The 13,093-nt window shown below is 44.9% G+C and overlaps 1 protein-coding gene across 1 annotated transcript in view; it reads right to left on the bottom strand.

Moving 5' to 3' along the window:
* The window catches only part of MEIS1 (Meis homeobox 1), a 124,638-nt gene extending 111,749 nt beyond the window's left edge, over positions 1 to 12,889 (bottom strand). The window contains exons 1-6 of the mRNA XM_009901373.2: positions 12,253 to 12,889; positions 10,269 to 10,495; positions 8,325 to 8,466; positions 7,680 to 7,730; positions 6,747 to 6,797; positions 4,925 to 5,071 (exon numbers count right to left, since the gene is read on the bottom strand). Of these exons, the coding sequence (XP_009899675.2) occupies positions 4,925 to 5,071; positions 6,747 to 6,797; positions 7,680 to 7,730; positions 8,325 to 8,466; positions 10,269 to 10,495; positions 12,253 to 12,264 (630 nt within the window). The 5' untranslated portion in view covers positions 12,265 to 12,889. The remainder of the gene's footprint in view (positions 1 to 4,924; positions 5,072 to 6,746; positions 6,798 to 7,679; positions 7,731 to 8,324; positions 8,467 to 10,268; positions 10,496 to 12,252) is intronic.
* Positions 12,890 to 13,093: the final 204 nt, after the last annotated feature.

Raw genomic sequence — 13,093 nt, 5'->3', positions numbered from 1 at the left:
TTGCAACAAAAGGTTAGTTTGGCCTGGAATACTTTACATGGGAAGTTAGATCCGACCGCGCAACTTCAGGAAAGCAGCAAATGCTACAACCAGTTGTAAGGACGCATGCATTCAGGCTCTTGAATGATTTAAGAGAAAGAAAGCAAAACCAAAGCCAGCAAAGCTTCTTGAATTGAAATCATAAATTAAAGAGAATATATTCTATCTCATGTCTACTTCACAAAACATTTACTCGTCTATGGAAATGCAGAGCAAAGGAAACATTCTTTCGCTGATACGACTTCAGCCACGGGGTTTTGTAGGAGAACAAACCCGAAGTATAAATTAACACATTCTATCTTTACATTAAATATTCTGCCAAACTCGGGCACGATAACAGCACCTAAATATCACAGCAAAGAAACCTAAATTAATAATTCCCCCAAAACAAACAAACAAAAAAAAGGAGTCGCTGGCTCAACGTGGCACAGAGGGAGAAAATTAAGCTTTGGGAGTCCTTTAAATGTTATTTCATTGGTTCTCCTCAAAGTCCTGCTTGGCTGCAACTCTTTTATTCTACAGGTATCAATTCTACCTCGTACCCTCTGCACTGCATCTATTATTTTGATGCCTGCTCCTCCAATATGGAGTAGACATACCCAAGACAATAATATTCTTAGCTCCTCTCCACTTAAAACCACAGGTAGTTTTAAAATACCTGTGAAGAAGTCCACAAGTAGAATAGTATCTTTCAGTATTTGTATATATATATATATATATATATAAAATTTTCCCCCCAAGGAATTTTGTGGTGGCTGCAACGTACAGCTAATACATTTTATGTATTTGGACAAAGTTAGTTTAATCATAACTGGCCATTGCCCTACACAAGCCAACTGCCTCCACACATGCAACGTATCCCGCTCTGGTTCATGATTAGTTCTTTCTCAGGAACCCATTTTAAGCCATTCTTCCAATTTAAAATAAATAAATAAATACATACATACATAAATAAAATAAAAAGAACCAAGCTGCTGGTCTGTTCACATTTTTGTTTGGAGAAACCCTGCAACTGCACACATTAAAAATAAATCTCTTGCAATATAAAGTGTTGCTTTATTATGTACACACACATATATATGACATACTGTCACCCAAGAAGCGCCATCTAAAACGCCATAGTTGCAAACATTTAAGACTGTAACAAAAAAATGACTGAGGCTCCAGTATCAGTTTACTATCCTTCAACAATTTCCCTGACAGTGGAGTCAAATAATGTTGAATTATGGACCGTCTTACAGGAAGTCTTATTTCATGTTCATTTTTTGATCATTTCCCTCCTGGTCCCTATAGGAATTTGGCTCTTTGCCGATTTGCCTTTACAGGTTTCTGCACACGTAATTGGCTTGAGCATTATTACCTTTTTTTTTTTGTTTTGGTTGAGGAATACCACCGCGGATTTGCTCACCAAGTCCATTTGCCCTAAGAAAATACTGGTTTGTTCCCATAAAAATCTATCTTCTGCTGCTAAAGTACTTTATTTGGACGTGGTGGCTACTTTATAGGCTGTTTCCTTAAAGGGCTTTCTGTAGACAGGCTCCTGTAGGGGAATTTTACAGTTTGGACCGGAGCACCTGGGTGCCAAGGTGATGCGGCTCCAAGACAACAAGCCCATGGTGTTAGTTTAGGATTTACCTAAGAAACTGAGTTTCTGCTGTCTGACTGCAGAAGCTCTTTGGTGTTGTGGGGTTTTTTTCTTGTTTTAGTTTGTTTTGTTTCAATCTGAGGGAGTTTTTCCACCCGCCTCACACAACAGCTGTGTTTTAAATCTTTCCGGGCTCCGACAAACATTTGAAAATTTAAACATGCAAATGTTTAACAAAGCTAATGATTAAATAAAGGTTTATTTTGAAATGGTGAGGATGGGTGCGATTCTTTTGGGCTTTTTAAAGTCCCAGAACCTGGTTGATCTCCAGTTCAACTATCCTTCAAACTCCCGCCTTGTACTTCTGGAGCTGAGATGGTAAACAAGATCTCTTCAGGTCCCAGCCTGGCAGGCAGTGGGGTCGTGCCCGTGGGAGAAGGATGCTATTTTAGTGACCTATTGCCACTGAGCTAGTTAAATCACCGAACAATGCTCAGTGTTACGGGGCTTTACTTTGCAAAAATCTAGCATTAGTGTCATTGCTTTCCATTAAACAGGAGGACTGAAAGGCACTGGCATTAAGGGGCCTATAAGGAAAGAATAAAGAAGGGGGAAACCAGTAAATTTAAATACAAAATTTTTTAAAAAGAAACCCAAAACACAGAAGCATCCAACCCCTACCCTGGTAACTGTAACCTTTACTACCACAATAGAGGGAGACGTAATGAAATCCTTAATAAAAGCTTTTACATACTTTACTCTTTTACTACTCTCAAAAACCCAGGTGTGGGTAGGCTGGGGGGACAACTCGCCCAGTCCTAGCCGCAGCTCCTCTCCCTGTCTCCACCTCCCCCACAAGCCGGCTCCTGCGCACCCGCGCATCCCGGGGACGCTCAGCCATAAACACGCACCGCGCAGGGACATCCCAATTAGCCGCCCCAGCGACAAGCACTCAACACCTTATTATTTAACCATTAGGGCCCTGATACTGCCAGCCTTGGCACTGGAGTTTACTGGGGGCGGAGAACGCGGACGACTGCGCATCCCCCGGCAATACTCCCCGCACACACGCTCCGCGCAACCTCCGCGGCTGGGGGGGGGGGGTAGGGGGCCCGGTAGAACGGGAAAAGCGCGGCGTTTGCGCTTTTTCCCTTCGCAAGGAAAGCGAAGCCCTGCTGCCCGCGTAGCTCCGAGGATGCAGAGGGGGTTGCACGGCCACCCCTGCCCCGTAAGGGGGCCGGGGTACCCCGGGAGAGCCCACCCGGTCCTGCGTAGCGGGAAAGGGGCAGGCGGCGGGCGCGCAACATCCTCGCTCCTGGTTTACAAGGGAGGAGGGAAAGGAGAGAACGGAGTTGGGGGGAGACGACGTACGACACAACCCCTTTCCCCTTCACAACCCCAAAACTACAGCTTCATTTATTTAGCTTTCCCTTTAATAAAATAATGATTCGTCGGGAAAAAATGGGGTATAAATCTTCATTTTGGAGGCAATTAAAGTGTTGATTTCATTCGTGCCCCTGAGCGATTCTTGTAATTTGCTCAAATAGCTTTATGTACCCAGCACTCCAGAGCTTTTAGAAACCCATTTTCTAGTTAGACTTGTTGGATTACAATTTTTATTCAACAGCAGCGAGCCGAGCTTCCCCTCCGCTAGGCAACCCCCTCCTCGTTTTAAAGCTCCCCTGGCTTTAAAGCGCTGCGCTGGGGGCCATCTCCTTAACTGTTTTTCCCTCCTTCGCAGCAAAATTGGAAGGTGGGGGGTTGGGGGGAAGTACCCCATAAACGTCTGGTTTTGTTTGGGGGTTTGGGGGGGTTTTGTTTGTTTTTGGTTTTGTTTTTTTTAAGTTCGTGCCTTCTTCCTTCAGGCCTGTCTCCCCCTGTCCCTACCAGCAACCCGACAAACCTTTGGAGGCAAGGAGAAAATATTTAAGAGGCAGTTGCAAGGCAGTTTTCAGTCGGATAGTCTATAGGGTAACTCTGGCTGACAGTGCTGGTGATAATGGCAGAGGGGCTGAGGAAAGTCCTGTCTGCTTGACTGCGCCTTGCTTGAACAAAAGGAAACCTCCAGAGTCGGGAGCTGATTACTCCTAAGACTATATTTACGAAGAAATAATTGGGGAGTGGGGGGGTTAGTCGAGGATTTGAGGCAGGGGGAGGGAGGGAACTGCGCGTGTCCCCTCTCTCGTAGCCAAAGCGCTGCTACCCCCTCCATTGGGAGACAGCAAACCGATCGGCCGGGAAAATCCCGCAGTTTTACCCAACTCGGAAAAAAATTTTAAAAGCCACATCTCAGCCACTTCCACCATTCAGGAGCTTTAATTGAGCCCCAGGCACCTCCTGAATTAGCCCTCAACACCGCCACAGAAAGGCAAGAAGCCCAGCAGAGGGAACAGACCCAAGGGAAGCAAAAGGGGAGAGGGGACAGCCAGCTTTCCCAAGTCATCCCTGTTTCCAGCATCGGCTACAAGCCGGCATTAAAGGTTTGAACCATCCCAGACAAAACCTGGACACCAGGATAAGGCTTTGCCGGCTTGCTTTGGGATGGGGAGAAGTTCGGATCTTTGTATTTTACAAGAAAGGGGTTGAAAACCTTGAAGAATGGAGGAAGAGAATTTAAAACCCGGGGTCCCATTCGATTTTCTCCGTGGTGCTTTTTGCTGTTTATTTATCATTTTTTTTGCCCACCCCCACCCCCCCTTCTTTCTTTTCTTTCTTTCTATTAAGTAAAATAAAATGGGCGCGTTTGCAGCAGGCAGGCGTGCACAAAGCAATGTTCACTGAAGTCTAAAAGCGTTCGGCCAAGGAAAACTGACAAGACAGACTAATGAACCGTAGAGAGGGGAAGAAAATAGCCAGCATTTGCTAGATTTCAAACCCTCTCTGTCCTTCCCCAGGACCACCTATCTCGGATTTTCTTCTTATTTTGGGAAAAACGCCTCCCAAGCCTTCCCTTTCCCCCCCCCTTTTTCCTTAAGCCACCAAAAAGCCAGCCCTTCCCGGGGAAGCCACTTCCATCATCGCAAAGGGTAAATAGAATAAAAAGACAAAAATTAAAAGCGACAAGAAACAGGTCGAGTTTGGAGGCGAGGCTTTTACAAGCTCATCTCGCCGGGTCGAATCCGGGAGCAAGCCTTAATGAAGCAATAATAGCCACATTATTCAAAAAAAATTTTCATTTCGATGGAAATTTATCTAAAAGGGGACTTAATCATATGCAAATAATAAAAAGGAGGCGTAGTGACCCCGGCGGGCGATCTGCATACAGATTTCAAGTGCGTGCGGCGCTGGTCGAGACCATACCTGATCTGTGAGGTTTGCTGATCTTGTTATGTCTTCACTGTCCGATTTTGATCCGCCCTCTCTATCGTCTATCACCAAATCGATAGGCATTTTGCCTTTCAAACAGCTAATATACCGGTGGCAGAAATTGTCACATAATTCGTGTACCTACATTATGACAGAGGTTAAAAGAATAAAAAAAAAATAAAAACAGAAAAAGAAAAGAAACACAACAAACAAATAAACAAAACAAAGTAATAATTAAGGGGGAAAAAAAAAGAACAACAAAATAAAATTAAAAAGGAAAAAAAAAAAGAGGATAAAAAAATAAAGGGGGGGGGAAAGGAAGAAAATATAATCAGGAATACATAAGTAAAATTGACAAGTGCAACCAGTCTCCCCCCTTCACCCCTGTGACATCAAAAGTCCTAAATAGGGGAAACACACTGCAATTATCCCCCCGAGACCTCTAGACGCATCCAGAATTAGGAATAACTTTCTTTTCTCGCAAAATAGAGATATCCCAGAAAATTGACAGTGACAAGATGATTCACAGGCTACAACATATTCAACACCCGTGTTAAATTCATCTGCTCCCGGAGCTGTGGCCATTAGAGAGGTGACCTGCATGGGTGACATTTAAGGTAAACTATTTAATTTCAATCCGGTTATTTCATCATAAACCCCTTTCCAAAGGGGTGTCAGGACAGGGTGGGAGTTGGGGGTGGGAGGGAAGAGGATTTTATACAAAATTTAAATAAATAGAATTCCCCGTGGGCTGAAATACATCACAGGCACCAGTGCCCCCGAAATCCCCAGTCGCTCCGGCGGGCCGGTACCTGAGCCCCCCTCTATTAATGGGCAGATTTTAACACATTTTGGGTAGAGCAAGAACAACCTGCCAGTTATGGTTAGATAAAGCGGCCGAGGCTCCCGAGAAACTTTTCAGCTATTTCAAAACCTCTCAAAATGTTTATTTTTAGGAGAAAGGGAATTCTCTTCTTAGGCCAGCTATCACTGACACGTAAAAAATGCTCAGGAAACCAGAGCGTGCTCCCAATTTAATGGGAGCTTGGGTGACACCACCACCTTACAAATTAGCATTGTCCCTCCTAAGATTTTTATCAAATAGCCAGCAAAATAATAACAAAAAAGAATGACTATTTTTTTTTAAGTAGAAAAGAAAAAGAAACCCACAAGAAAACCCAACACCCCCCCACCCCCCCTGCATTTAGGCTGCAATCTCTTTCTTCTGCTCGGAGATGTACAATATTCCCAGGAACAAGAGACAGACACCAACAATCAACTCTGCTTTGTCTCTGCAAAATGTTACAGGACAATCCATGCCCTGAGCCTGACCTGCAGATGGCTCTTAAAAATAAATACTAAGGAATAACAAACAAAAAACACTAATAAAAAAACCCCAACCCTCCCCATTCCAACTATACCACAACCAAAGTCTCTTCCCCTACCACCATGCAGAACACGAAAAAATGAAACAGTAATTTTTCACTTAAAAATGAGCAAACAAATAAATAAATAAATCCCAATTTCAGGGGCTTGGCTGAACCAAGCGTTTGGAGCCTCACCACAGAACTGCAACTATTTATACAAAGCCAGCAAAGTATTACAACGAACACAAGGCCTGGGCGTTTGAGAGCCCGGGTTTAGAGACTGAAATTGTAATTAAACTGCGAAGAGAAATGGACGCCAAGATTGGTCTTGACACTAATTACCAGAAAGAAAGACATTTATGCAAATTTACCAGAAGCCTGAACTTCAGCAGCACCGAAACAGAGGAGGAAGAAACAGAAAGAGAGAGAGAGAGAGAGACAAAAATTACCTTCTCTAATTCCAACAGATGAAACCTTAATACTTGTATGGCTTGAATCATCTGCAAAGATACAAACAAGACAAATATTTATCTCGCTCTTGGATTTGAGGATATTTCCCACAAGCCGCCCCTGCCGCACTTTGTAGCTCGACTTTTCTCTAAGTAGTAAATAAAAAGTTGTTTTGATTTATGGCAATAACACTAAAACTTAATAGCAGTGGGTTTGTGCACTCTTCAACGAGAAGCGATCTAGAGTTAACCCGGGGGGGGGGGGAGGAGGGGTGCTGGGGGGGGGAAGGGAGAGAAAGAAAAAACTGAAAGCGAGATCCCCACTGCAACAAAGCAGCTAAATTATACAGCTCATAAACATTGCCTTACCAAAAAATAAACCACCCAAGCAATCCCACCATCACCAGCCCCTCGCCTTGCGAAAGCGGGAGCAAGGCTCCTGCCCAAAGAGTTATCCTTAAGGAAAAAAGAATAAAGAATTTGGGGTGCATCTCCAACCACATCAACCTTCCACCCTTCCCATGGAGCTGCTTCAAAGGTGCGTGGGGAAAAATCCACACTCCTCTTGGGTTTGGGTGAGCTGAACCCACAAGACCCCATCTGGATAGGGGGGGGGGCTTGCTTTACACCTAGCCTTGTGGGATTTATATATACACACGTGTTTTTTTTCACTTCCACGCCATTACCACACCGTATTTACTTGTAATGATAAGAAATCATCATCATTAAAAAAAAAAAAGAGAAAAAAGAAATCCACATGAGAAACTGCCAATTTACCACCATCAAAACCACCTCTCCAGAAGGCACAGGAGGTGGGTTTTGTTTGGTTGTTTTGGGGTTTTTACAAAAAAAAATAATTTAAAAAGAAATGGGAAGGGAAGGGGGGAGGGTGGGGGGTGGGGGTGTCGAGAAATAAATGTTATTAACTCTTACCAAGTTATCCAGTTCAGGATTAGAGGAAAAGAGGGGTTTCTCTGCTCGGATCTAAATATAAGAAAGGGGAGGAAAAGGGGGGGCGGGGGGGGGGGGAATAAATAATAAAAAAGATTTGAAATATGGAAGCAGCAAAAGCAGACGTTATTATTTCTTGCTTCATTACACTGTCGGGTCCATTATGTAACCTTTCGTGCAAAGCCCTGACTGCTGGATTTTAGTCCATCAAGCCAAACACTTGAACAAGTGGAATCAAACACACCGAAAAATACCTACGGAGCCTTGCCGGGAAAAGCCCGGCCTGGCTCTCGGGAGCCGCGCAGCGAGAACTCCCGGCTAGGCTCCGCTCATTTCATTTCTTTAAGGGGGTGATAAATGCCGAGAGATTTCCCGAGTATTTTTTTTTTTTTGGTTCGCTGTGTTTTGGTCGGGCTTGCCTTTTTTGTTGTTGTTGTTTTGTTTTTAAATGCCTCTTGCAGCAAGAGAGGGGGGAGTGGGAAATGCGCATCTTTATCTCAACAGAGACTTGTTTTTCTCGTTGCGATTGGGGTTTGGTTTGTGGTGTTTTTGTTTTTTTTTTTTCCTTTTTAAACAGTTTCAACCCGTTTGGTGTTTTGTTGTTTGGGGTTTGTTTTTTTTGCTGACCTGTTTGGCGAACACTGCTATGTCTTCATTGAAAGACTCAGAGGAGCAAACATCGCCTCCCGCTACCCCGGGCTCCCTGGGTGTGCATGTAGCTAATTCACATTTCTCAAAAATCAGTGCTAAAAGAGGGAACAGGGGATGTCTGAAAGAAAATACAATAGTCACACACACACAGAGGGGGGGAGGGGGAAACACCAAGAAAAAAAAAAATCATAACCAAAAAAAAAATATAGATATAAAACCCCACCACAAAAATAATAATAATAATAAAAAACAACAACCAACAAAAACCAAACCCCCAACCCAACAAACAAACCCCAAACATAACAATAGGTAGTCCCGCAGCAGCTTGCCTGGAGAAGGGGATACACACCGAGGAAGGCTCTGACACCCCACGTTGCCTCCCAGTCCCAGCCCACAGCCTGCAGCCCGGCATCTCCCCAGCCTCTCCTCAGCCTTTCACTGTTACCTGCTCGCAGATATTGCTCCTACAACCTTAGGACAAGCTCAGAATAAAACCCAAGCCAGTTCTAGCAGCCATTTTGAATTAACTTTCCTTGTCTTTAGGAAAAAAAAAATATATATATAAAATAATATAATCCAAATCTCTAGATGGACACTCCTGCCTTTCACGCTTTTCATTCCCATTTTCTGCTGGAGGATTTGCTGAGGGCAAAGGGTGGGGGGAGGGATCCCAGTGCAAAAAAAAAAAAAAAGAAAAAATAAAAAAGAAAAAGAAACAACTCTCATCGAAACTACAAAATAAAAGAAGCCTCTAAGCCTACCTAGTGCCAGCCAAGCCGGGCTGCCCAGCCTGGCCCTCTGCTCTTCCCCCACCCCGCGCTGGGATCCAGGTGTTTTTGGGCTCTCCCAGCTTTAAAAGCCTCCCCAGGAGAAGGGCTGTGTGTGTGTCTGGCTCCCTCGGCCGTTTAATAATTTAAATAAATAAATAAGCGTGGGCACACACACACACACACACACGTATATATGTATATTTCTGACACGGAGGGGTTTTGCTGTTTTTCTTTTTTCCCCCCAGGGCTTTATATTTTCCCTTTGTTTTTTTGTTTTTTTTTTTTAACCTTTGGGTACCGAACATCACTCGAGTTCAAACTAACCCCACAGCTTTCTGATAAACCCATGAAGAAAGCAAATGGCATGGGTTTCTTTTTTCCTTTTTAAACACACCACACCCCCATTCTCCTCTCTGTTTAAGGAGAAGTGATTTTAAAAGGCTCTTCAACTTCCCTTCAAGCTCATTTTAAAAGCATCTGCCTCCCAGTGTAACCCATCAGCTCCCATCCCAACGGCCTAGAAACTGCTGTGCAAGCTGCCACACTGAGCAGCATTCAATGATGTCGGGTTAAAAAAGAGGGAAAAAAGGTTAAAAATATTAAAATGAAAAGAAAAATAAAACACACACACCCCCCCCCAAAAAAAAAAAAGGCGAGAGGAGCAGCAGCCCCTGATTTCTTCCCTTCATCCCTCAAAGGGGGGGATGAACGAGGTGGGAAGTTGGGTGAGGCACTCCAAACTCTCCCTGCTCCCAAACTGCCTGCAGAGATTTTACCACTCGGCACAGGTTGTGTGCCCTAGGAATATTATTTTCTTCCTCTTCCCCTTCCCTTTCCTCCTCCTCCTCTTCCTTGCCGAAGTGATGCCTCCTGCCCCTTCAGCAACCTCTAGCTCCTATTTTCCCGGAGTTCTTGCCGTTCCCCGTGCCAGAGGCACCCCCAAGACTTTCTCTCTCCCTCCTCTTTTCAAAATAGCACTAATAATAATTATAACGCTAATAAAAGTTAAGTACACGGTCGTCTTTTCCGCGCAGCGCTGCCCCAACCCACCCTTCCCCATCCCGCACAGACGCGGCCCGGCCCGCACATCCACTTAGCCTTTTTCTCCCCCACCCAAGCGCCTACTCCGCGCAAGTTACGCGGCACCTACCCGTAGATGGCATCTTTATCTCTCTTAAGGGCGTCGTTGACGGAGGCTCCCATGGCGGGGGGCATGGCGTTGGCGTGGGCGGCGTGCGGGTACTGGTGCGAGTGGAGCGGCGGCCCGTGGTTGAGGTGGTGGACGGGCTGCATGGGGCGGGCGCCGTGGGGGTCCCCGTACATGGTGGTGGGGATGCCCACCCCCTCCATGCCGCCGTAGTGGGGCAGCTCGTCGTACTGCGGGGCACAAGAGAGCAGACAGGCATCAGAGAAGGGGCTGGGGTAGGGGGGGGGAGCTCTCAGGGAGGTGGGGAAAAAGGAGGTGGGGGAGGCAGCAGCCCCGCTCCCAGTGTCCTGTCCTTCCCCGCTCCTCCCCGGGGAGAAGCTACTTTCCCCCTCCCCGGGGTGAGCCCGGGCTCTGCAGCGTCGGTTCTTCACCTCTCCACTCCCAAAATACCCACGCCGGCCCCGAAGAACGAAACACCTCCCCAGGCCGGGGCTGTTCCGGCCCGGTTGCCTGGCACGACTCGAAATTCTCCGCGTTTGGGACGGAGAAGAAATAATTTTAAAAAAACTAAAAATATTATAAATGGGGAAAAAAAAAAAAAGAAAAAAAAGAAAAAAAAAAAGGAAAAAAAGAGTTCCCCATCCCCAAACCTCCCAAACCACACCTCGTGAATGGAAAGCAGATCCCGAAGCGCAAGCTTCCCTCCGCTAAACTTTTCTTGCTGATAAGAAGTCAGGTACCTAACCCAGTGAGAGGATGCAAAAAAGTTCAGCAGCGACCAGAAGGGGGGGAGGGGGGAGGGGGGAAAGGGGAAAAAAAAAAGGGGGGGGGGGGGGAAAAAAAAAAAAAAAAACGGAGCTATTTGGGGGGTTCCAGCAATTCCAGGCGAATGCACTTTTAAAGCCGAAAAGCTGGAAACGTTTGCCCGGGCTCTCGGGATTTTGGGAATGCCTTTTTTTTTTTTTTTTTTTTTTTTTTAAAAAAAAAGGGGGTTTTCTTTGTTAAAGATTAAGGAGCGAAAGCTAATGCGGTTCCCAGGCAGCGGGGGGAAACGGCCACTTTTCATCTATTAAAAGCGAAGGTGTGAATAAACACTTTTAAAGATCCCTGACACTTGCTTGGACCGACAGAGTAAAAGGCAAGTTGTCAGCAGAAGAACTTTTCTTTCCCAACCGGCACTCGGAGGGGCTGCAGGCAAATTAGGCAAGAAAACTTCTTTTCCAAGTGAACTTCTTTCCCTTCCCCACATCCCTCCTCGGCCCGACTCTGGATTTTTTATTTTTTTTTCCCCCCAATTTCCCCACAAAACTTCAATTTGGGAGGTAGTTGGAAGGGAAAAAACACAGGAGCTCGCATCTAAAATAGAAACAATACACATGGCAGTGCATGCTGCTAACCTCTAATTCCAATTAAAGTGACTATCTTTTAAAAAGAGCTTTCCCCCCTCCCTCCACTGCACTGCACCTTTTGTGACCGAAAAAAAAAAGGGAAAAAAAAAAAAAAAAGTTGTGCTTCCTCTCAGCTAGAAGTTATCTTCTGAAATTGAAGCAGTGTATCATCACCAAACAGCAAAACGCTCAGAGACATGCACACATTCAAATATTTCAAGCACTGGTGACTTTAAAAAAAGACATTGGTAGAACTAGAGCTACAAACCCAACAAATACAGAGGCTCGGACATATTCACTTACATGCCTGCCATGTCATTAATGTATAGAAAGCTTGCCTTTTCCGAGAGAGAGCCGGGATGGGGAGTAAAAGAACCAAGAAAATATCAATACGTACAGGTTTTAAGCCTACAAGTACCAGTGATAAAACCACCCTGCTGCAGGACACCGCTTTGTGCCCCCCGTTCCAAAGAGGAAGAGAGAAAAAAAAAAAAGAAATAAACTTTTTTTCCCTCCCCCCGCAGCCTCTCTGTCAAGCCACGTTACAATATTATTATTTCACATTCAAAATCCATTATTTTTTGGTTTTTCATACGTACCCTTTGCGCCATCGGCCTGCTTGCTCCCTTCCTACTTCAACTTCTAATATATCCTCTTTAAGGCCAGTGTGAAAAGAAAGAAACGCGAAGTTCCCCCCCCCTCACCCCCCAAAAAAATGCAAAAATCCCTTAGCGTCGCCAGCAATGGAAGCAATCGAGTAAAATCTTCTGCTTGCTGGATCTCAGCGAAGCGATACGGTAGCTCAGCATTAAAAAAGGAGGGGGGGGGGAAAAAATCAGAAGAAGAAAAAAAAAAAAAACCAAACAAAAAATCAACTCTCCCTCCTTCCTTCCTTCTTTTTTCTTTCTTTCTTTCCTCTCTCCCTGTCTCTCTCTCTTACTCTCCCTCTCTCGTTTCCAAGACAGCAGCGGGGCGAAAGCAAATATCCTTTCCCCAAATCAGGTTTTTTTTTTTTTTTTTCTCCTTTTTCTTTCTCTCTCTCTCTCTTTTTTTTTTTTTTTTAAAGTGCCCCTCAAACCCAACTACCAAGTCTCATGGCTTTTTGCCACTCCGGCTGTCAATCACAGGCGAGGTTGTCAAGGTGGTGAATGACTGATGATGATCCGCTGCGTGTGCTCCCACCGCGCAGGACACCTCAAAAAATGTTAATTTTTCGAGCGCGCTCTCCACCACCCCACCCCCCCCACCCCCACCACAACAACAACAAAAAAATATTATATTTAAAAAAAAAAAAAAAAGAAAGAAAAAAAAAAGATAGATAAAAAATGTAATAAAAAAATTAAAAATCGAGGAGGGAGGAGGAGGAAGAGGAGGGGGAAAAATTAAAAATTAAAAAGGCTCTCTAACGCGCCGGCTCTCCTTTTATTATGGTTATGATGA

Source organism: Dryobates pubescens, chromosome 39 (assembly GCF_014839835.1).
Source record: "Dryobates pubescens isolate bDryPub1 chromosome 39, bDryPub1.pri, whole genome shotgun sequence".
In the NCBI taxonomy this organism is placed as follows: Eukaryota; Metazoa; Chordata; class Aves; order Piciformes; family Picidae; genus Dryobates; species Dryobates pubescens.
The sequence above is the reverse complement of the archived record's forward strand: the minus strand, read 5'-3'. Positions and strand labels throughout refer to the sequence as shown.